Here is a 24,470-nt window from a genome sequence, read left to right on the forward strand (position 1 = left end):
CATAATACATGCCCACTTAGAATATAATGTGTACAATTTATGGAAATATCTTTAGGCAGTCAGCTTCTGCTTATATACTGGATGTCAAAAATCAGTTTTACACGGCTTTGATCAATATCCCATAAAAATAATGATTATACTAGAGGCAACAGTAGTTAAGACCACATCAATATTTTGTAAACAGGGACGTCCAGTGTGAAAATTATTAAGACTCCATGGATCACTACTAGTCTCTGCACCTGATGTCTGAATAATCCAATATACATTTATTCCAATTCTTTTTTTTTTTTTTGCATAATTTTCTGTCCCCTCCCATAAAATTGTCTTTATAATCCAATCATCTAGACCATCACCATGGATGATGTGGCAGATCCATGGACTGCCATGGACCACTTTTCTTCTTTCTGATCTTTTCCCATAATTCCTTCCTCTGGTCACAGTGGTCGCTGTACATGCACATACCACATGTTGATGATGGTGAAATACATCAATAGACAAACAGATCATATGTGCTGACCCAGCTAGACGGGAAGCTCCAATCTGGAAATTTTTGAAGAAGTGCGTCCAGCTGAGGAGAATGCTGATTAGATCCAAAGAAATAGTGACATGCTGCAGCAACTGTGACCATCCCATCAGAATAATCATCTGAACCCTGAAACAGACAGATATACACTATAATTGTCCATAAGATGATCAGGCACCAGCTGAAAGGATAATGCGGAGAATGAAACCTCCTGGGAAGGAGAAACACAAAAGATAACAAGAAGGGTAAAAGCGCTTGGGGCCGGGCTGAAAACAAAGTTAATTGACTGTGTGAATGGAACCTTGAATAATATGAAATTCCACAGGCTTCCACAGAATTACTGATAAAAGTTTGTCAACCATAAAAGTGCATATATAATTCTGACATTAAAAAACATTAAAAGCAAGGCTGTGCAAAGTCAAAACACCAACTAGATGGAAAAAAGACCCCCCTCGGCTGAGCCCATCTACTTGCCAAACACATGAAGTTGTCCCGGGTAAGTCCTCCACTAGAATGGCCTCCTCAGCTAGGGCTACATACAACTTAAGTGTAGGACCACCGGGCTTCCATGAGGCTGATGGGGCAGGTGATGTAGCCAGGTACTCGGTGAAGCCATAACCTCAGAGGACCATGGTGGATAAGCAGGAGAACTGTCTGTGCAGTGGGGGCCGACGATGACATCAATCGCCACACCAGGTGAAGCGAGCAAGGGTCGCTGGGACAGAGGGTATGTGGAATGCAAGCCTGTAAATGCTTGGTCCCGTCACTGACATGTTTTGCGTGCCTGCGGCTTGTCAAGTCATGTGAAGGGATGGACCAACCAGGGGTATTTAGCCAAAAAAGGAAGCAAAAACCGGCAATGACCGGGGGGGGGGGGGCGAGTGAGTATTTGTAAATACAGACCTTCCACAAACATCTTTAGCTAAGACAGATTAACAATTTAACAGCTATAACAAAGAACAAGTTGTTTAAAAATGAATAAAGATTATTAATCAGTACTGGTAACCTATTTGACAGTGTTCAGTGCAACAAAAATATAATAAGATAAAAAATGTATGAATCAATGAAAAATATAATAAATGGAAAATATATACACGCGTACCTATAACCCCATAATATAAACAAGCTCTGAGAACTGCACAGCTTAAACAATTGAGCTAAAACAAGGGTATTCATAATGTTGTGGTGATGAAAAAAGAGCTATAGTTAACCAAAAATGATTATTATATTATTTTGCTTGAAACCAATCCTAGTTTTTACGGTCAAAAAAAGAGGCAACTCAAGAAGCTTGGATTTGTTTGTCTCATGATTCCCTTAATAAATTTTTAATTCCCATTTCCTCATTTTGTTATTCTTATTGTTTTTTTATTTTTTGTTTTTTTAAGGGGGGGGGGGGGGAAGAGAGGTTTTATTTATATTCGGCAATGTGTTTCCAGTTCCTCGTTTAACCCAGTAGGGGACAGAGTATTTAACAAAAATCCAAAAAGATTCATGCATACAAAGTAGTGCAAACTTCTCATTGTCTGTTAATGGCTTGTCAAAGATGTATAAAATCACCATGACTTCCAAACACTTTATGTCCATATTGTGATGTAACAGAAAGTGTCGGGGCACGCTATGTTTATCGCACCCACCCTTGATAAACCCATGTTCTCCCACTCGTTTGCGTAAGGTACGCAGGATTCGGCCAACATAAAGGAGGTTACAGGGGCACCGGAGTATATTACATACTCCAAGGAGCAGCTGATAAATTGTCTATGGTGAATACTCATCCATTGTTTCTGGTAAAGTTGGATTTATCATGGGAAATAAATTGGCAAGTTAGACAACCTCACTTTATACACTGAAAGATCCCCGTTCTGTGATCAAAATATGAAAAAATGTCCATGGTGTGCACTGTCTTTTTATTCGATTTTATTTTACTTTGTGCTATAGTGTTGGTGGATGTTAGAGACCTTTCGCTCCTCCACCTTCTGTTTGAGGATGCTCAATAGGGTTTAGGTCTGGAGACATGCTTGGCCAGTCCATCACCTTTACCCTCACCTTCTTTAGCAAGGCAGTGGTCGTCCTGGAGGTGTGTTTGAGGTCGTTATGTTGGAATACTGCCCTGCGGCCCAGTCGCCGAAGGGAGGGGACCATGCTCTGCTTCAGTATGTCACAGTACATGTCGGCATTCATGGTTCCCTCAATGGACTGTAGCTCCCCAGTGCCGACAGCACTCATGCAGCCCCAGACCATGACATTCCCACCACCATGCTTGACTGTAGGCAAGACACACTTGTCTTTTTACTCCTTACCTGGTTGCCGCCACACACGCTTGACACCATCTGAACCAAATACGTTTTTTTCTTGGTCTCATCTGACCACAGTACATGGTTCCAGTAATCCATATCCTAAGTCTGCTTGTCTTCAGCAAACTGTTTGTGGGCTATCTTGTGCATCATCTTTAGAAGAGGCTTCGTTCTGGGTCGACAGCCATGTAGTACTAACAGACTGACCCCCCACCCCTTCAAACTCTGCAGCAATCACATGTATTTCCCAAAGACAACCTCTGGATATGACGCTGAGCACATGCACTCAACTCCTTTGGTCGACTATGGCGAGGCCTGTTCTGAGTGGAACCGGTCCTGTTAAACCGTTGCATGGTCCTGGCCACTGTGCTGCAGCTCAGTTTCAGGGTCTTGGCAATCTTCTTATAGCCTAGGCCATCTTTAATTAGAGCAACGATTATTTTTTCAGATCCTTTGCCATGAGGTGCCATGTTGAACTTCCAGTAACCAATATGAGAGTGTGAGAGTAATAACACTAAATTTAACACACCTGCTCCCTATTCACACCTGAGACCTTGTAACACTAACGAGTCACATGACACCAGGGAGGGAAAATGGCTAAGTGGACATTTTCACTTAGGGGTGTACTCACTTTTGTTGCCAGCGGTTTAGACATTAATGGCTGTGTGTGGAGTTATTTTGAGGGGACAGCAAATTTACACTGTTATACAAGCTGTACACTCACTACTTTACATTGTAGCAAAGTGTAATTTCTTCAGTGATGTCACACGAAAAGATATAATAAAATATTTACAATAATGTGAGGGGTGTACTAACTTGTGAGATACTATATTATATATATATATATTTATTTATTTATTTATTTTCTTATTTATTCTCATTTATTATTATATTTTTCATTGCTTACTCTTTTATCTTATTAATATATTTTTGTTGATATGAACACGTTCATATGTTACCAGTACTGATAATCTTTATTTATTCATTTTTAGAGCTCTTTCACACGGCCGCTCCGTGTGAAAGCTCCGCTGCGGGACTTTTTTTTTTTTTTTTCACAGAGCGGATGACATTTGTGTCATCCGCTCCGTATGTCCGCATATCATCCCATCCGTTTGCGGATGATATGCGGACATAATGTAAGTCTATGGGCATTGCGGATGTCAGCGGATGACACCGCTGACATCCGATTTTCCTTCCTTTCCGTTTTTTACACGGAGGAAAAATAGGGTTCTGTTCCGTTCCAAAAAACGGAACAGAACTGAAAGGAAGAAAATCGGATGTCAGCGGATGGTATTCCTCTGACATCCGCAATGCCATTGACTTACATTACGTCCGCAAAAAAATAGGATGATTTGCAGACAAGCGGAGCAGCCGTGTGAAAGAGCCCTTAAACAACTTGTTCTTTGTTATTGCCGTTAAAATGTTAATCTGCCTTAGAGGAAGAGGTCCGTGGAAGGTCTGTATTTACAAATACTCACTCGCCCCCCTGGGTCATTTCCGTTTTTTGCTTCTGGTTGGTCCGTCCCGTTACATGACTTGACAATGCGCAGGTGCGCAAAACATGCCGTCATGATGACGGGACCACGCATTGACAGGCTTGCATTCCATGCACCCTCCGTCCCAGCGGCCCTTGCTTGCCTCACCTGGCACAGCGATGGATGTCACTGCACACACAGTTCTCCTGCTTATCCACCACGGTCCTCTAAGGTTGCGGCTTCCCCGAGTATCTGGCTACATCACCTGCCCCATCAGCCTCACAGAAGCCCGGAAAGTCCTACACTTCAGCTGTATGTAGCCCTAGTTGAGGAAGCTATCCCAGTGGAGGACTTACCTAGGACAACTTCATCTGTTTGGCAAGTAGACAGGCTCAGCCACTGTGGGTCTTTTTTTCATCTAGTTGGTGTTCTAACTTCGCACAGCCTTGCTTTTAATGTTTAATGTCAGAATTGGTGCACTTTTATGGTTGACAATAAAACTTTCATCAGTAGATCTGTGAAAGCCTGTGGAAATCCATATTAATCAAGGTTCCATTCACACTGTCTACTAACTTTTTTTTTCAGCCCGTCCCCAAGCGCTTTTACCCTTGTTGCTACAGATATATATTATTATACATGTTCCAGATCTAAGCACAGATTTTTTTCACTCAGTTGCCATTTTGAAAGAAGAAGCTATCACAAAAAATAAAGCCCCAACTTTAGCTAATATAAATAATTTGTTCTGAACAGTCGATGCACTCCTCAAAATGTCTTTTCTGGAGAGGTTTTTAGGGTTTCCAATCGCTTTTCAAACCAGTCAAAACATGATAAAGTAGCAAATTTTTTCATCTCTCCTTTAACCACTTCCTGTCCGCGCTATAGCCGAAAGACGGCTACAGCGCAGACCTTAATTCCCGGGAAGGTGTCCCTGTACATCCTCCCGTGCATGAGCTGCCTGCGCACTCCCTGCGGAGCACGCATGGCTCGCTCTGTGATCAGCGAGTATATTAGACTCGGATGATCACAGATCGGAGTAAGGGGCTGGTCCCGGCCCCTTACCACGTGATCAGCTGTCAGCCAATGACCGCTGATTATTTGATGTAAACAGCAGCCGACGATCAGCGTTTTTTTTCTCCTGCGAGGAGAAAAAAAATTGGATTTTTGACTTACCGTAAAATCCTTTTCTCTTAAGCTCATTGACAGACGCAGTCCTCTTTGATTAATATCAGTAGGGTTATACTGCCCCCTACAGGAGTAGGACACTAGGCAGGAAAACGTTCTGGCCACACCTTAGGGGCAGTCCCAGAGGGTATATCCTCTCTCTCCCTGCTACAGGATGTCAGTTATGTCACAAAGCAGTGTCAGAGAATTTAACCCAACCCAACTTAAAAATAGAGGGGCGGGTACTGCGTCTGTCAATGAGCTTAAGAGAAAAGGATTTTACGGTAAGTCAAAAATCCAATTTTCTCTGTCGCTCATTGACAGACGCAGTCCTCTTTGATTAATATCAGTAGGGACGTCCCAAAGCAGTGCCATAAATGAGGGGTGGGATAACGAAAATCAAAATCCAATCCACAAGGCCCAATCGGTGCCAACCAGAAGTCTTAAAGGCTTATCGGACAAAGGGATGAGACTCAACTGAAAACCCAACAGAAAAAACCCTCGAGGTAGACCATTGGTCCCCTCAAACAGCGGCCTGCAGAACCTTGCGGCCAAAAGAGGATTCCGCCGATGCAGCACATCAACTTTATAAAATTTTGTAAAGGTATGAACCGACGACCAGGTAGCCGCCTTGCAAACCTGAACCACTGACGCCTGATGGCGGAAGGCCCAGGAAGCACTAAGCGCCCGGGTGGAGTGCGCCTTAACAGGGAAAGGAGGAACCCGACCCTTAATAGAATAAGCCTGTACCACCGTCTGTCTGATCCATCTAGAGATAGTCGCGGCAGACGCAGGCAACCCCTTTCTAGGGCCATCCGTGATCACAAAAAGTGAATCCGTCTTACGGAAAGATTCCGTAGTAGTCAAGTACACCCTGATCGCCCGAACCACATCCAAGGAGTGTAACGCAAACTCCCGAGGATGACTGGGCTTAGGACACAGGGAAGGTAGCACAATATCCTCATTTAGATGAAAATCTGAAACCACCTTAGGAAGGAAGGATGGATTCGGACGAAGAACCACCTTATCCCTATGAACCACCAGATATAGGGAACGACAGGACAATGTGGCCCGTTCTGACACCCTGCGTGCAGAAGTGATAGCCACCAAAAAGGCCACCTTCTGGGATAAAGTAAGCAAGGGAATCTCCCTAATATTTTCAAAGGGAGGTTTCTGAAGAACCGACAACACCAAATTAAGATCCCAGGGCGTCAAGGGCGCGCGCACCGGCGGAGCCAGGTGCCGCACCCCCTGGATGAAATTCCGCACCAAGGAATGAGTAGCCAGAGGCTTCTGAAAGAAGATTGCTAATGCTGAAACCTGACCCTTGATAGTGCTCAAGGACAGTTTCTGCTCAACCCCCTGTTGCAGAAAAGCCAATATTCGGGTCACCGAGTAAGAACGTGGAGGAAACCCAAAGGGATTCACACCACGCGATATAAGACTTCCATGTGCGATGATAGACTTTTCTGGAAGTCGCTTTCCTTGCTTTAATTAGAGTAGGAATAACTGAAGCTGACAACCCCTTGTCCTTCAGCACCTGGGTCTCAATAGCCAGGCCGTTAAAGCCAGCGATCGTAAAGCAGGATGGAAGATCGGTCCCTGAGACAGCAGATCCTCCCTGAAGGGAAGTCGCCAAGGAGAGTCCACGACCAGCCTGACCAAGTCGGCGTACCAGGCCCGACGAGGCCAGTCCAGAGCTACCAGGATAACTGGAATTCCCTCCACCTCTATCCTGCAGCAACTTGAGAGGAGGGAAGGCATACAGTAGCTGATACTGCCCCCACGGGGCGACCAGCGCGTCTGCGGCGTCCGCTAGAGGATCTCGGGAGCGGGCTACAAACCTCCGCACCTTCTTGTTGAACCGAGATGCCAACAGATCCACATCCGGGGTGCCCCAACGAAGGCACAACTGGTGAAATACCTCTGGATGAAGAGACCATTCCCCTTGATCCAGAATCTGATGGCTGAGAAAATCTGCCTGCCAATTTTCCACCCCCGGAATGAATACCGCGGAGAGAGCCGTAAAAAATCGTTCCGCCCGACGAAGGATGCCGGCCACTTCTACGGCTGCCAGGACACTCTTGGTGCCCCACTGGTGATTGACGTAAGCCACTGCCGTGGCATTGTCTGACTGAATCCGCACCGGGCTGCCCCGGAGCTGCTCGGTCCAGTGAATCAGACAAAGTCTGATTGCTCTCAGTTCCAATACATTTATCGGTAACCTGGATTCTTCCAGGGACCAGAGCCCCTGGGCAGATCGTCTGCCGAGAACCCCACCCGGATAGACTGGCATCCGTGGTGACAATCGTCCAATAGATTGGAAGAAATGACTTCCCCTGACTGAGCATTGGTGACCGAAGCCACCAAACCAGAGATTCCCTGGTCCGTTCGCTCAGCCGGATCCGATTGTCCAGGGAATCGGGATTCCGGTTCCATTTGAGAAGAATCTCCTTTTGAAGAATCCGGGTATGAGACTGGGCAAACGGTACTGCCTCGAAGGAGGCCACCATCAGTCCCAGAACCCTCATGCAAGTCCGCAGGGAAGGCCAGTTGACGGTCAATAATAACTGAGTCGTCGACTGAATTTTCCGGAGTTTCTCCGCCGAGAGAAACACTTTTGCCAAGGATGTATCCAAAGTTAGGCCCAGATAGTTCAGTCTCCTGGTGGGGACCAGGGATGATTTCTGCCGGTTCACTAGCCACCCGAACTCTTCCAAAGAGATCATAGTGATCTCCAAGGTTTAGCAACAGAGCCTGCGGAGACTCCGCACGAAGAAGAAGGTCGTCTAGGTAGCCTAGAACCGAAATGCCCCGCTGTCGCAACAGCGCCAAAACTGGGGCCAAAACCTTTGTGAAGACCCGGGGAGCAGAGGCGAGACCAAAGGGTAACGCCGCAAACTGATAATGGTACTCTCCCACGGAAAAGCGAAGGAAACGCTGATGTCCTGCGTAAATGGGAATGTGAAGATAGGCATCCTTGATGTCTATGGACGCCAGAAAATCCCCCTGATGCAGGGAGGCCACTACTGTGCGAATGGACTCCATCTTGAATTTTTGCACCCGGACAAAATGATTGAGTGCTCTCAAGTCCAGAATTGGACGCACCTTGCCCTCTTTTCTGGGTATAGTGAATAGGTTCGAATAGAACCCCTAAAAACGTTCTGTCCAAGGAACGGGGATCACCACTCCTTGTTGCATCAAATCTGTCACTGCCCCCCGCAAAGCTTCTAAGCGATCCGGGGATAGTCGGATATTGGAAGGGAAGAACCGGTGGAAGTGATCGAAACTCGATCTTGTACCCCGACCGTATGACCTCTTGAACCCATTTGTCTGGAATCCTGGAGAGCCATGGGTCCGGAAACCGGTGAAGACGTCCCCCCACCCCACCTATGGGTGGGGGAGCACCTTCAGGCTGTAGTGGTCTTATCTTCAGGTCTGGCAGAGCCGGACCTTTGTTTACCCGACCAGCGCCCTTTGAACCCCCCTGGGGGGGCTTTGGAGGACTTCGCCTTATCGCCCGCCCCAGAGGAGCGAAAAAACTTCTTATGAGCGGAAAAGGAAGGTCCCCGTCTGCGACGAGGTCCTTTCACCTTAGTAGTCTGTGGTAAAAAGGTGCTCTTGCCACCAGTGATACCCTTGATGATCTCATCCAAGGTGGCACCAAACAGGCGATCCCCTTGAAAGGGGAGATTAGCCAAAGCTTTTTTGGAAGCTTGATCCGCCGACCAGCATTTTAACCACAGCATACGCCTAAGGACCACCGCCGAGATCGATACGCGCCCCATTAATGGAGCGGCGTCCAGGGCGGCGTCACAGACAAACTGTAGCGCTTGTACCATCTGCTCCAGCAAGTCCGATACTGCCGGGGGGAGACTTCTCCCCTCCAGATCTCGGCGTAACAACTTGGTCCACTCTGTCAATGTTTGTGCACTGGCCTAAAGGCTGAACCTATCAGGGAAAATATAGAGCGGGATATAGATTCCGCCTTACGGTCCACCGGATCCCGAAAAGACGGAGCGTCCTCCAACGGGATAACAGTAGCTTTATTTAGCCTGGAAATCGGCGAATCCACCGACGGTGGTACCGTCCATTTATTAAGGAGGGATTCTTCAAACGGATAGCGTCTACCAATCCGTTTGGAAATACCAGGGGTTCGTTTTGGACGGACCCATTCTTCCTTAATTATATCTTGAAAACATTTGGGCAAAGGAAACACCTTTGCCATCTTGGTAGGCTTGCGAGTACCAAAAGCAATTTCAGTATCAACTGCCTCCGTAGGTGTAACCTCAAGTCTTAAAGTTTCCCGCACAGACACAATCAGTGCATCTACCAGCGCTTCATCTTGCGCTATAGCGGAGGCAGAAATGTCTTCCTCGCTATCTGAGTAGATGGGATATGAGACACTAGCCCCAGAAGAGGGACCTGCAGCCACCGCGACAGGCTCAGAATCTGTATCTGAAGTGTCAGACGAAATAGGGGTAGGCGGGGGTCGCTTTTTCGCCCCCCGTCCCTGACAGGCCACCTCCACCCGGGATACAAAAGACTCCAAAACCACTGACAATGCATCAATAGTAAGTGGAGAACTGGAGGGTCCTGCGGCCACCTCGAGGGGATACATGTGTGGCAGGGTCCATGACAAATCCAGGAACACCTGCCAGCAAACAAGGATTGCAAAAGAAAAAACTTTTTTTTTTTTTGTATGTAATCCCCCAGCGCAACAGCGCCCCCTCAGTGCCACCTGCTTCGGACCCCCACAGAGAGAGAGAGAGACCCCAAGGGCTCACCACCTGATGCACAGAAGCTTCTACCGAACTGCTCTCAGCGCTGTCCTTACAGAACAGGAAGTCTTATGGATCGATTTACCCGGGTAAAGGAGGCGGCTCCGCCCCTTTACACGTCTTCCGGCACTCCCACCGCTGCTCCTCGAGGCAGCTGGGTGTATCCAAGATGGCGGCCCACGGAAGGATGGCGGCTCCGCGCGGCCCACGGAAGGATGGCGGCTCCGCGCGGCCCACGGAAGGATGGCGGCTCCGCGCGGCTGCATCGCTAATAGAGGACTCCCGTGTGATAGGTAGGTGCCTGATAGTATCACCCCTCTGCACGACTGTTTCAACAGTAACGCCAGCGGCGCCCTGTCTCCATCCTTGATCGACATCAGTCATGGATTCCTTAGTCCTTTTACAATGCAGGCTTTCCTTGCAGCGACAGACTCATATAGATTGTCAGCTCCCAAACCAAGCCTCCTGGAGTGGTATACCTTACTCACCAACTCACACTAGCAAGGGGGAGATATGTGAAGTGTGTCACAGGATAGAGGGGAACCCGAGATCATGAGGGTCCGACCATCCACAGAGGGGCCCGCATCTATTCCCAAAACCCGACAGGGGGAGAGGGGGAACATTCTACTCACCATACCGGAACAGGCGGGCACCCACTCCTAACAGAACCCCTCTCCACCGAGGTGGGGGGGCTGTCGACCAATACGGACTCCGCGACTCAGTTTCCGACTGGTCGTAGGCGACCTGGCGAGACGTTTAACTCGCGGGGCCAGTCCCCGTCCAGTGGGACTATGTCGTGGCCGACCCAGCGCGGAGCTAGGGCCTGCACGCGCTCGTAGGCCGGCTGGGGTGACCACTGGATCTCAACATCCAGCCCGTCGCCCAGCTCCAGCATAATTGCTTGAAGATCTCACAGAACAAAAACTGGAGAGAAAAAGCAAACTAAAAAAGATTTATCTAAAAAAACTTGCCAGGACCAGAGATCCCAGCAAGGAACTTAGGTGCTTACTCCTGACTAGGCAGAAAAAAACTGACATCCTGTAGCAGGGAGAGAGAGGATATACCCCCTCTGGGACTGCCCCTAAGGTGTGGCCAGAATGTTTTCCTGCCTAGTGTCCTACTCCTGTAGGGGGCAGTATAACCCTACTGATATTAATCAGAGGACTGCGTCTGTCAATGAGCGACAGAGAAATGCAGATCGCCGCTGCTGTCAGAGACATTGGTCCCGAAGGGGAGAGGGGCATCTGTGCCTACCAGCGCCACTTACCAGTGCCCACCAGCACCACATACCAGTGCCACCTATCAGTGCCCAAAGCGCCACTTACCAGTGCCACCTATCAGTGCCAATTAGTGCCCCATCATGAGTGCTGCCCATAAGTGTCCCCTACCAGTGCCTATCATTGCCCATCAGTGCCAGCTATTAGTGCCCATCAGTGCCCATGAGTGCCGCCTATTATTGCCCTTCAGTGCCACCTACCAGTGCCCTTCAGTGCTGCCTTTTAGTGCTGCCCATCAGTGCCCACTGGTGCCCCCAATGCCGCCTTATCAGTGCAGCCTATCAGTGCCGCCTCATCAGTGCACATCAATAAAGGAGAAAAATTAACTGTTTGCAACATTTTATAACCGACTATAAAAACTTTGTTCAGCAAAAAATAGAAACCCCAGTAGTGATTAAATACCACCAAAAAGAAAGCTCTATTTGTTTGAAAAAAATTATAAAAATTTAATTTGGGTAGTGTTGCATGACCGCGCAATTTACATTCAAAGTGCAACAGTGCTGAAAGCTGAGACTTGGCCTGGGCAGGAAAGGGATTTAAGTGCCCAGTAGGCAAGTGGTTAACCATGCAAACAGAATTATGTATCAGATCATGGTGACTTGCTGTATAAATTTGCAAGTTCATATAGGTCACATCATCCAGTAAACAATCCTGTTTGCATGGTGACAGAAGTGAGGGATACATGAGAAAGGTTAATTAGTTGCTTGTTTTTGAGGCTGTCCTGACATAGTTTCATTACATTTTCAAGGTGCAGGTTGGAGAATCAAAAACAAAATTTGACGATGGTACAGGACCCCTGCCAAACTGGCCCGGATTTTTCCAGGCTCGGATCCCCATTGCTGGAGGGGCTGTGGACAGGTGGGTACCTTCCTCCATATCTGGTGGGAGTGCCCTCTGCTGCAGCCCTTTTGGGACGATATCCATCACTGGGTGTCAAAATTGTCGCTCACTCCTCCTGCTCGCACTCCCCTACAATATCTGTTCCATGATGCACACTCTTCGATCAAACGTTACAAACGCAGTGTTCTGCCCTTCCGGCTGAACACCGCCAAGTGCCTCATACCGAGACACTGGCGAAGTTCTAACTGCCCCACGCTTTTTGAATGGAAGAGAGAGGTCAATCTGGTAATGGAGGCGGAACGGCGGGTTCTGACCTCGCAGGGTAGGGAGGAACGCTTCAAGGATACTTGGACGGGGTGGATGTTCTACTCTGATGAGATCTCAGATGTGTAATAGCTGCTTGCAGCCGGGTGCCGAGGCTCCTGGCCAGCATCCTCTTCGCTAGGGTCCATACCCCCCTCCAGGCCCCCCTTATCCTGTCTGTTCTATTCCCCCCTCTCTGTCTGTTTCTCTACACTGTTCTTTCCTACCGTTCCTGACCTTTGCTTTCCCTTTCTTTTCTTTTCCTAAGGCCTCTTGCTGCTGTTCTATGTAATAACCGCTGTATTCTGGATGCCTGAATTTGCTGTTCCTCTGGATCTCCGTGGTGTCTGGCTGGCTATCCGACTCCCCCTGCGGGGACCTTCCCGGCTGGCGGTGACAGACATAACGTGTTGGGGGGGGGGGGGGGGGTTTTCTTTGTTTGATGTTTGTCCAAATAGGCACACTCTTTCAATATGACCGTTTGTTTGACCCCCTGTAGATGCATATGTTTCTCTCAGGGCGTCCAGATTTTACCAATTGTGCCTTCTCCATGTATCTCTTATCTGCACTTTGCTTGCTCTTTTTGCTGTTTTGCATATACTTGTACTGTCTGAATTTGTTAAATAAAGATTATTTTTTAAAAAAAAACAAAATTTTAAATGGTTTTTGGGGGCAACTTCCATATTTCTTTGAACCAATACATACCTAGCTGGTCCAAACAGGGGCTTATGCAAGAATCGAATTGGGTCAATTTATAATAAGAATGCCTAGAAAATATATTTGCTACCTTATTTAGCTTCATTTAGATGAGTGGTCCTCACATTGGTGAACAAACCAGTAAACCAAACCATGCATAAGGCGGTCCTACATGCAGTGCTTTCTCACTGTAGGCCGAGAGTAGGGGACCACTAAGTGGTAGTGGGTGTTGAGCAAGCAAAAGCATTCTAGCACCTTGTAGTTTGACACAGGCAGTATAGGGTGAAGTGATCTCCTGCCAAAAGCTGACTGTATAGTCCCAGCCATAATGTCACTACAAGGAGTGGAGTGGAGACATGGAGCCTGCAAGGAAGTGCCTCTGAACACAAAATGATGGGGTAATATTCTATCCATTTAACACACCTGCTCCCCATTCACAAATAAGACCTTGTAACACTAACGAGTCACATGACACTGGGGAAGGAAAAATGGCTAATTGGGCCCAATTCAGATATTTTCCCTTAGGGGTGTACTAACTTTTGTTGCCAGAGGTTTAGACATTAATGGCTATGTGTCAAGTTATTTTTAAGGGAGAGCAAACTACACTGTTATGCAAGCTGTAAACTCACTACTTTACATTGTAGCAAAGTGTAATTTCTTCAGTGTTGTCACATGAAAATATATAATAAAATATTTACAAAAATTTGAGGGGTATACTCAGTTTTATGAGATACTGCATTTCTCTTACTGACCTCCAAGACCTAGAAGTTTATTACTCATTTACAACCTCAATTCCAAAAAAGTTGGGATGCCATGTAAAAACGAAATAAAAACAGAATGATTTGCAAATCTCATAAACCCATATTTTATTCCCAATAAAAAACATATCAAATGTTTAAACTAAGAAAATGAACCATTTTAGGAAAAAATTCAGGTAATTTTGAAAATAATGGCAGCAACATGTTTCACAAAAGTTGGGACAGGCCCATGTTTACCATGATGTAGCATTCCCTCTTCTTTTAACAACACTTTGTAAATGTGTGGGAACTAAGGAGACCAGTTTCTGGAGTTTTGGTAGAGGAATGTTGTCCCATTTTTGCCCAATATAGGATTCTAACTGCTCAACCATCCTGGTATATTTCTTGTTTGGTTTTTTGATGCGCCAAATATTTTAAATTGGTGAAAGGTCTGGGCTGCAGGTAGGCTAGTTAAGCACCCAGACTCTTCTAATCCGAAGCCATGCTGCTGTCATAGATGCAGTATGTGGTTTAGCATTGTCCTGCTAAAAAATGCAAGGTCTTCCCTGAAAAAAAGGTTGTCTGGATGGGAGTATATGCTGTGTGCATTTTACACTGTAATAAAGCCTCAGTTGCAGAGCCAGCAGAGAGCACTTAGCATTTTTTTTATCTGCACGTGCATGGGATATATTAGAGCAGCCTTTTTCAACCAGGGTGCCCAGGCACCCTGGTGTGCCTTGAGGTTGCTTCAGGGGTGCCTTGGCAGAATGCCTAAAAATTTCCCAAAAATTATATATGAGCCAGCGTGTGGATGAAATCTGCCCTTTTAGTTACACTAAGTCACAGGTTTGCATCCTCAGTTGATAAGGAGGATGTCAGTCGCCTGCATAGCATCCTTGTTTGACCCTCCCCTGCCCCTCTCTATCAGCGATGGCATCAGATTAGCTGAGTGATGAAGAAAAACAGAGAGAACAGAAACATTGGAATACTAGTCAGTACCAGTTTGCAAAAGTATATTTGCTTTGGAAAAAGTAATCACTCCTAAATGTTGAGTGTCCAACTTGGACTTGTGAATGTTGCTGCATTATGTAAAACTATTAGAAAAGCTTTTACATTTTAGAATGGGGCACCTCTAGACTCTCCATAATTTTTAAAGGGTGCCTCGAGATTGTCCAAAGTTTTTAAAGGGTGCCTTGACTGAAAAGAGGTTGAGAAACACTGTATTAGAGTATCAAGACCTTGCTGGTATAGGTGGGACAAGTGCATTTGACCTATTGATTCAAGGGTCCATCCTTTGAGGTGAGCAAGGAATCTACATATTGGTGGAGGGCATGGTCACCTAAATTCGGTACCGGATCTTTTTCTACCCACGTGGATGTTTGTGCTGCACTCTGGGCTTTGTGGTTCTGCTGCAAATAGCCTTATCTGGAATCGCTCATTGATATCTGTTTTATTGTCTTGGACTGTATTTACTATTGTGCTGCACTTTTTAGGTCTACATGTTCTATTATGAGCTGATGTGAATTTATCCTCTAGTGTCCAGCTAGCAAAAGATTTGATTCCTTAACACTATTCATAGATGTTGTTTACACTGATTGCATGATTTTGAATTTGGTTCTAAAACCTGGATATATCTTTCAGCATTGATGTCGCCTTTCCAGATGTGCAAGCTTGCCCATTCCGTTTGCACTTATGCATATGCACCTCAAAGATGCAGGCTTTTGAATTGAGCACTGATAAGAAGGAATGTCGCTCTCCTCTTTAGTTCAGAGGACACGGTGATTACTGTTGCCAAAAAGAATTTAAAATTTCAATTTGTCAGACCACAAAACAATTTTTCACTTTGCAACAGACTGTTTTAAAATGAGATTTGGCCCAGAGAAGATGGCGGCTTTTCTGGATCATGTTCAGTTATGGATTGTTATGTGTTCACAGTGATTTTTGGAAGTATTCCTTAGCCCATGCAGTGATGTCCATCATAGATACATGCCTGTTTTTAATGCAGGGTCATTTAAGGGCCCGAAGATAAGGGACATCCAGCATTGTGTTATGGCCTTGTCCCTTGCGCACAGAGATTTGGGAATATTTTGATGAGGATATGTACTGTAGACGACGATATATTTTAATTCTTTGCAATTTTATATTAATGAACATAAATCTGAAATTGTTCGACATTTTCAGACACAGTTTTTCACAGACTGGCGGACGTCTGCTCATCTTTACTTCTAAGACACGCTGGGAATTAAAAGTGCATCTTAGGTTAATGACCCGTTGCCAATTAACCTAATTAGTTGCAAAATTTTCTTCCAGCTCTTCCTTGTTCGTAACACTTACTTTGCCAGCTTTTTGTTGCCCTCTCCTAACTTTTTTGAGACGTGTTGCTGCCATTAATTTCAAAATTACCTATTTTTTCCCCCCTTCAAATGGTACATTTACTCAGTTTAAAATTTTGATTTATGTTTTTTTGGAATTGGGGTTGTATTACTCACCGGGGCATTATTTTACTCCAGTCCAGCTTCCAAACAGTCTGACAAACTGAACTAACTCTTATTTAAACATTTTAGGAACCCCTTATTTAGATTGTCTGACCAGAATACATGTATGAGCATGAAACTAGGCAGTTTACGTCGACAGCAACTATCAAATGTCAGGTGACCTAAGACACCTGACTTTCAGAGCTTATAATCAAGCTCAGACAAGGCAAATAAAGCCAAATACAGAGGCAAACAAATATTTTGTGGGTAATTTTGTACAATTCTAATTAATAATTTAAAAATGAATATTTCGATTTTTACTTAAGCCCAGTCCAGACTGGTTCCCTTAAAGATACAATGCTGAACATAGATTTTGCTTTTCTGTTCCAACACCACAAAACATTACTTCTACATTTAACATGACAGTGCCACAATCTTTCAGAAATAAAGGCGCTTCAAGGGCGGTTTCTTGTGCTTACCTTTAATTCAATCCAAAATTTCCATACTGGAGCCTGCAAGCCATGAGAGTAATATACAAAGTAGTCCCCGCCATTGCTTGGCACTGGTATCCCATCACCCAGAGACCAGCTAGACAGCACAAAAGGGTTATGTGGGCGCACATATACAGTCATGTGACTTGGTCCTAGGGTAGGGGGAAAAAAAAAAAAGATAAGAAAACATTGCAGTGTTTTATTTTTGATATGTCACTATTCTCTTTGCACTACAATGTTTCCAACTATAGCAAATATGGGAACTTTAGTTATACAAATTATTAAATGAAAACAGAATAATATTATAAACACTATTGAAACACATCTCATGCCCAGTACAGACACAAAGAACAAATAATATTGCTTTACAGATTTACCTTAATTTCCAAATCAAACCAGACATGGTGCCCCACAGTGGATAAAAGCATAAATCAGTTATGTCCCTAGGACACTCCACATCAGTTCCAAATCCAACAATTATCCTTGTACTGTCCTTCATCCTAAGAAAATGGGATGTTTGACTTACCGTAAAATCTATTTCTCTGATGTTCATTGACTGACAGAGCGCCTAATATTCATAACCATTGGGTTATACTGCACCCTACAGGAGTAGGACACTAGGCAGAAACACAGCACCATGTCTTATTAGACCCTAGGGCTTATGCTGCTCTCTATTCAGGAGTAGGACTAGGCGAAAACAATTTTGGCTACGCCCCTGAGGCAGTCCCAGGGGTATATCATCACTTCCTGCCATAGGACGTCAGTTTTCTCTGCCTAGGAGTCGGAAAGTTTTCAAGGTTTTTATTCAAATCCGTTTACCGTTCTCAGGAAGGAAGGCAAGGTCCGCCCGATCTTGGACCTCAAGGCTCTGAACCACTTTGTGCGGGTCCAGAAATTACTGACGAAGTCCATTCGCACCGTACTGGCTTTCCTTCATTAAGGGTATCCTTTGGCTTCTATCGATCTCAAGGACGCTTACCTTCACATTCCAATATACAGTATGTCGGGGACCAGCGTTTTCTTAGTTTTGCTGTGGGCAAGGAGCACTATAAATTTGTGGCATTACCTTTTGGTCTCGCTTCAGCTCCTCGGATGTTCACAAACGTTTTGGCCCCAGTTTTGGGCTTGCATCGGCAGAAGGGGATCGCGGTACTAGGTTACCTAGGCGATCTGGACATTACTGTGCGAACTCTACAGGAGTTCGGATGGACATTGAATATTCAGAAATCGGCTTTAACTCCGTCCACCAAGCTGGACTACTTGGATCTGATGCTTGATTCGGCATCAGCCTGGGTGTTTCTTCCACAGGCAAAACTACTGAAGTTGCAGGATGCGACTCGGCTCCTGTTGTCCAACTGTTGGTCGACACTCAGGACTTGCATGCAAGTGTTGGGCCTGATGGTCTCCACCTTCGAGGCAGTTCCGTATGCTCAATTCCATACCAGACCTCTGCAAAGAGAGATTCTTGCCAAATGGGAAAAGGATCCGCAGTTGCTGGACGATCTGATCCTGTTGAGTCGGGGTACGAGTGGGTCTCTGATATGGTGGCTCCGTTCCCCGGTGCTTTACCTGGTAAAGTCTTTTCTTCCCCTGTATTGGACAGTGATTTCCAAGGAATGCCAGCCCGTCCGGGTGGGGAGGTGTCTTGGGAGTATACTCAGTTCAAGGTGTTGGGACTCGAGAGGATTCCAGTCTGACGATCAACATCCTGGAGATTCAGGCGATTGGGCTTGGTCTGTCTCAGTGGACAGATCGTCTGCAGGGATGCCCAGTGAGGATACAGTCGGACAATGAACATATGTCAATCATTAAGGGGGTACAAGGAGTACCTTGGCGGCCCGGGAAGTAGCCGGCATCCTGAGGTGGAAAAACGTATACATTCCGACCCTCTCTTCTGTGCACATTCTGGGGGTAAAGAATTGGAAAGCGGACTATCTCAGTCAGCAGACGTTGGACCAGGGAGAATGATCTCTTCACCCGGAGGAGTTTCATCAGGCGTGTCTCTGGTGGGGGATGCATGATGTGGACCTGTTGGCCTCCCATCTCAACAGGAAGGTGCGGAGGTTCATGTCAAGGTCTCGGGATCCTCTGGCCGACGCCGCAGACTGGATGTTGTGAATGGGCTTTTCTTTACCATAGAGAGGATCCTGCAATTAGCCATCACTGTTGTCTTCAGTGGATGTCCAGGCCTTTTTGTGCTCACCAGTGCGTTCTTTCCTCAGAATGTACCAAACTGTTGATTTGGCCACTGCTAATGCTGCTATTTCTCTGATGGATTTCTTTAGTTTTTGAAGCCTTAGAATCGCCTGTTTCACTTGCATGGACAGCTCCTTTGAACGCATGATGTAAGTTCACAGCAATACATTCCAAATGCAAATACCACACTTGGAATCAACTCCAGACCTTAATTGATGAAGAAATAATGGAGTAGCCCGCACCTGGCCATAAAAACAGCTTTTGATTCAATTGTCCAATTACTTTTGGTCCCTTGAAGAAAATGGGATGCTTATTCTTAAGAGCTGTAATTCCTAAACCCCTCCTCTGATTTGTATGCACACACCCTTAAATTAAACCTGAGAGTATGCACTTGCAGCCCATATCCATTATATAACTATAGCTTGAACATGTTTTGGTAAATACCTGAAAAATCAAAAATTGTGCCTGTGTATGTATGTATGTATGTATATTTATATATCAGGTTTTGTTTTTTCAATTCCTTAAAGTGTATTTTTTCCCCAAAAAATTAAGTTTGAAAAACCTCTGCGCAAATACCGTGCGATATAAAAAATTGCAACGATCGCCATTTTATTACCTAGGGTGTCTGCTAAAAAAAAATGATATAAAATGTTTAGCAGTTAGAAGTAATTGTATAGTAAAAAATACTGATTTAAATTTGTACACAAAAAATGCCAGAAAAGGCTTGGTCTTCAAGTGGTTAAACCCAGTATGGTATCTTTTTAGTGCACACAAAAGTCTCCCAACAACTAACAAAAAGAGATTTAACAGTGGACATAACTTAGGCTGGCCATACATTATACAATTTTCTTGTACAGTTTTCCTTTAGATTTGCCAAAACTATAGGATATGAGGGAGGTCAAACCTAAACACTTTAATTTGGATACAAAACAGGCAGGCCCTTGCATTACATAATTGAAGTTATATCTAAAGGAAATTGAATAAGAAATTTGTATAATGTATGGCCAGCTTTATTTGCAAGCATTTCCTCCACAGAGCTCAGTAATCCCTTTTAGCAAAACCATTGTGAACAACGTTCTGTGGGGGATTGGGAGAGGGTAAAAATAATTCACTCCACACAAAAATAAATGGAGAAATTAACTAACCTTTAACCTCAAAGTTCATTCGAGTAGCACCCCATGGCATTTCTTCCCTGGACGCAAGTTTAAACTCCATGCTTTCAGAGACAGGAGGAGGGGGTGTTGGGAGATACCAGTTTTTCCTGTTTGAGAAAAATAAAAAAGGTACATCTTGAGTGAAGCAAACATTCGCATAATAGTGTATCTAAAACAATATTCTGTTTCAATAGGTTTATGAAGATTTTTTGGAAAAAAAATACACACATTATAGGCAAATCATAATTGCAAGTGCTCTACCTGCGTTGTGGGCCCATCAAAACATCAATGACAAAAAGGAAGCGATCCGACTATTATGCCACATGGCTATAAAGAAATCTTGTAAAAACAATATTCTAGCACAATTAAAGTTATTGTAAAGGTGGAAGATTTTTTTTTATCTTAATGTATTCTATGCATGAATATAAAAAAAACCCTTTGTGTGCAGCATCCCCCTGAGCCTCCCTAATACCTACCTGAGCCAAATCTTCCTCCAGCGATGTGCAGGACTCTCCCCCTGGTTGGATGAGACACAGCAGCAGCAACATTGGCTCCCGTTGCTGTCAAAATCAATTAGCCAATGAGGAGAGAGGGGGCGGGGCTGAACCACGGCTCCGTGTCTGAATGGACACACAGAGCTGCGGCTCAGCTCAGGTACCCCCATAGCCAGCTGCTTGCTGTGGGGGCACTCAATAGAAGGGAGGGGCTAGGAGCACCGGCGAGGGACTCGAGAAGAGGAGGATGTGGGCTGCCCTGTGCAAAACCACTGCACAGAGCAGGTAAGTATAACATTTTTTTTTTTTTAATGAAATAAACATCGAGACTTTACAATCATTTTAAGTCCTCAGTGATTTGGTGCATTACTGTGCATTCTATTGCAATTTGTTGCACTTATAACCCTAACGATACATGGATAATTTTAAAGAGGAACTGAACTCTGGAGAGGCCTGGAAATAAAGCAGGCAGAGGGAAAAGGCTGTGCCCACAAAAGGCAGGCAGCATTGCTTGTGTTCTCTATGTAGGAGGACCTGTCCCATAACTGAATTAATAGAACAGGTAGGCAGAGCTACTGAAGTGCTCTATGAAGTAATTATAAATATTATCTCACATGGGATCACATGCTTGATAATCTTTTTTATTGTGCATTTTGATTGAGTTTCTTTATTGTACTGAGACATCCCCTTAGCTCAGCAATCTTTTCTACATTGTGTGTACAGAAAGAAAAAAAAAAATTATGGAAAAATTAGCAAAAAACCTATTGTAATAAAATACAATTCCTAGGAATGTATAATGAGGACTTTCATTTCAAAATACAGGGTAAAATATCACTACCTCATAAAACGCAATCAAAACGTGCAATAAACACAAGACTATCAAGCATGTGACTGCATGCAAGACGATATTAGTAATTACTTCATAGAGCACTTCTGTAGCTAGATAACTGGGTGAAACATAAAACCTAAATCTGTATATTGCAGATTACCTGCCCTAAGATGTAGTGGCTCCATTTGCAGGGACGACAGAGTAACAGAGGCCTGATGGGGAAAAGCCCAAGAGGCACTCAGCGCCCTAGTAGAATGCGCTCTCTCAGGGAAAGGAGGAACCTAACCCTTTAATGAATAGGCCTGAACTGTCTGCCTAATCATCTGGATATAGTCGCAGCAGATGCAGCCAAACCCTTACGAGATCCCTCGGTAAGGATCAAAAAGAGAATCTGATTTCCGAAAGGACTCCTTGACCGACAGGTAAATCCTGATCGCCCGAACCACATCCAGAGAATGCAATGACATTTCCTTGGGATGCTTTGGCTTAGGACAGAGCGAAGGCAAAATAATGTCTTCATCTAAATGGAAATCAGACACCACCTTAAGAAGAAAAGACAGATTAGGTCGGAGAACCACCCTATCTCTGTGGACGTCCACCACCAACTCAGACACTCTGCAGGCAGAAGTAATATCCACCAAAAAGACAACCTTCTGAGATAATGAAAGCAGAGAACTGTCTCTAATATTCTCAAAAGGAGGCTTTTGAAGAAGAACGGACGAAACCAAAACTCAGATCCCACAGAGGCAACGGGGATCTTCTCGGAGGAGCTAGATGACGCACCCCTTGAACAAAGGTGTGGATCAAAGGATTTGCAGCCAACGGACGTTGGAAATATATTGCCAAAGCCGACACCTGGCCCTATCGTGCCCAAGGCTAGCCGTTGCTCAACTCCTTTCTGCAAGAAAACTAAGACCCTCGCAACCGAAAACAAGCGAGGGTGCAAAGATTGCGATTCACACCAGGAAATATTCATCTTCCACATATGATAAACCTTCCTTAAAGTCGCTTTCTAGCCCTCAACAGGATAGGGATCACAGACTCAGAAACCTGTCTCTCAGCATCTGGCCTTCAAGAGCCATGCCGTTAAAGCCAGTGACCGTAAAGCAGGGTGGAAGACTGGCCCCTGGGACAGCAGGTCCTCCCTTAGAGGCAGCTGCCAGGGAGGATCGACAACCATCTTTACCAGGTCTGCATACCAGGACTGACGAGGCCAGTCTGAGGCCACCAGAATCACTGGAACATTTTCCACCACCAGCCTGTGGAGAAACATTGACAACAGCTGTATCGGAGGGAAGGCATAAAATCAGACGATACTGGCTCCAAGGAGCTACCAATGCGTCTGAGGCGTCGGCCAGAGGGTCCTGAACCCTGGACAAGAACCTTTGCACCTTCTGGTTTAGAAGAGACGCAAACAGGGCGACCTCCAGGGTGCCCCAACTGACACATGGGAGACTAAATACCTCAGGATAAAAGGGACCATTCCCTTTGATCCAAAACCTGACAACTCGGGTAATCCGCCTGCCAATTTTCCACTCCTGGAATGTGAACTGCGGAGAGAGCCGAACATGTTCCTCGGCCCATGTCAAAATCTCGGCCACCTCCTGGGCCGCCCGGGCACTCTTGGTGCCCCCTTGATGATTGATGTAGGCCACAGCTGTGGCATTGTCCGATTGGATCCGAACCGGGGAACCTCATAACTGATTCATCCATTGGAGCAGGCAAAGCTTGATCGCTCTAGAACATTGATCAGTAAGGAAGACTCCTCTGTCGACCAGAGTCCCTGGGCACAGACTGTCCAGCACTCCACCCCAGCCTGACAGGCTGGCATCTGTGGTGACCACCATCCACAACAGCGGTAGAAAGGACTCGTCTTGACTCAGGGCGGGCGACAGGAGCCACCAAGAGAGCATTGACCTTGTGAGGCAGCTCAAACATATACTGTCTAAAGGACCGTGGATCCTTGTTCCACTTGGCAAGAATCTCTTTCTACTGAGCAAATTGGACCGCCTGGAAGGTCAACACCATCAGACCTAAGGCTCTCATGCATGTCCGTAGAGAGGAGATTGTTTTCGTTTTCCATCAGCAACCGGAGTTCTCCCTGCAACTTCTGAAGTTTATCCCCGGGAAGAAAGACCCTCGCCAAATAGGAGCCCAGAGTCAGTCCCAGGTAATCCAGTCGCACTGACGGGGTCGGTGCAGATTTTTTTGAAGTTGATGGTCCACCGAATTCTTGAAGGGTCTTAACCGTGGATTTCCAGGTCGCCCAACAAGGCTGGGTGAGTGCACTCAGCAGAAGATCGTCCAGGTATCCTACGATCGCAATCCCTCGTTTGCGCAGCAATGCCATCACCGGGGCCAAAACCTTGGTGAAGACTCTGGGAGCGTAGGTGAGACCAAAGGGTAACACCACAAATTGAAAGTGCTCCTCCGCCACTGCAAAACGGAGATACCTCTGATGTCCCTCATATATAGGAACATGTAGGTATGCATCTTTGATGTCGAGGCTAGAAAATCCCCCTGATTTAAAGACGCTACTACCGACCGAATGGATTCCCTCCACAACTTCTGCACCCGCACAAGCGGTTCAGTGACTTGAGGTCCAACATTGGATGCACCTTGCCCTCTTTCCTGGGCACCGTGAACAGGTTTGAATAGAAACCTCAAAAATGTTCCTGCGGAGGAATCGGCACAATCACTCCTTGTCCTGCAGACAGACGAGACAGACGGAGATTTGAGGGAAAGAAT

At 45.6% G+C, this 24,470-nt stretch overlaps 1 protein-coding gene across 2 annotated transcripts in view; it reads right to left on the reverse strand.

Moving 5' to 3' along the window:
- Positions 1 to 312: 312 nt before the first annotated feature.
- Positions 313 to 24,470, reverse strand: part of ERMP1 (endoplasmic reticulum metallopeptidase 1) — a 100,298-nt gene continuing 76,140 nt past the window's right edge. The window contains exons 13-15 of one of the 2 annotated variants that reach the window (XM_082269474.1): positions 20,391 to 20,506; positions 17,038 to 17,201; positions 313 to 652 (exon numbers count right to left, since the gene is read on the reverse strand). In XM_082269474.1, coding sequence (XP_082125600.1) covers positions 488 to 652; positions 17,038 to 17,201; positions 20,391 to 20,506 — 445 coding nt within the window. In that variant the 3' untranslated portion in view covers positions 313 to 487. The remainder of the gene's footprint in view (positions 653 to 17,037; positions 17,202 to 20,390; positions 20,507 to 24,470) is intronic. The other variant, XM_082269475.1, reaches the window with a different exon arrangement.

The sequence above is a fragment of the Pelophylax lessonae genome (assembly GCF_965119305.1).
Source record: "Pelophylax lessonae genome assembly, chromosome: 1".
NCBI lineage: Eukaryota > Metazoa > Chordata > Amphibia > Anura > Ranidae > Pelophylax > Pelophylax lessonae.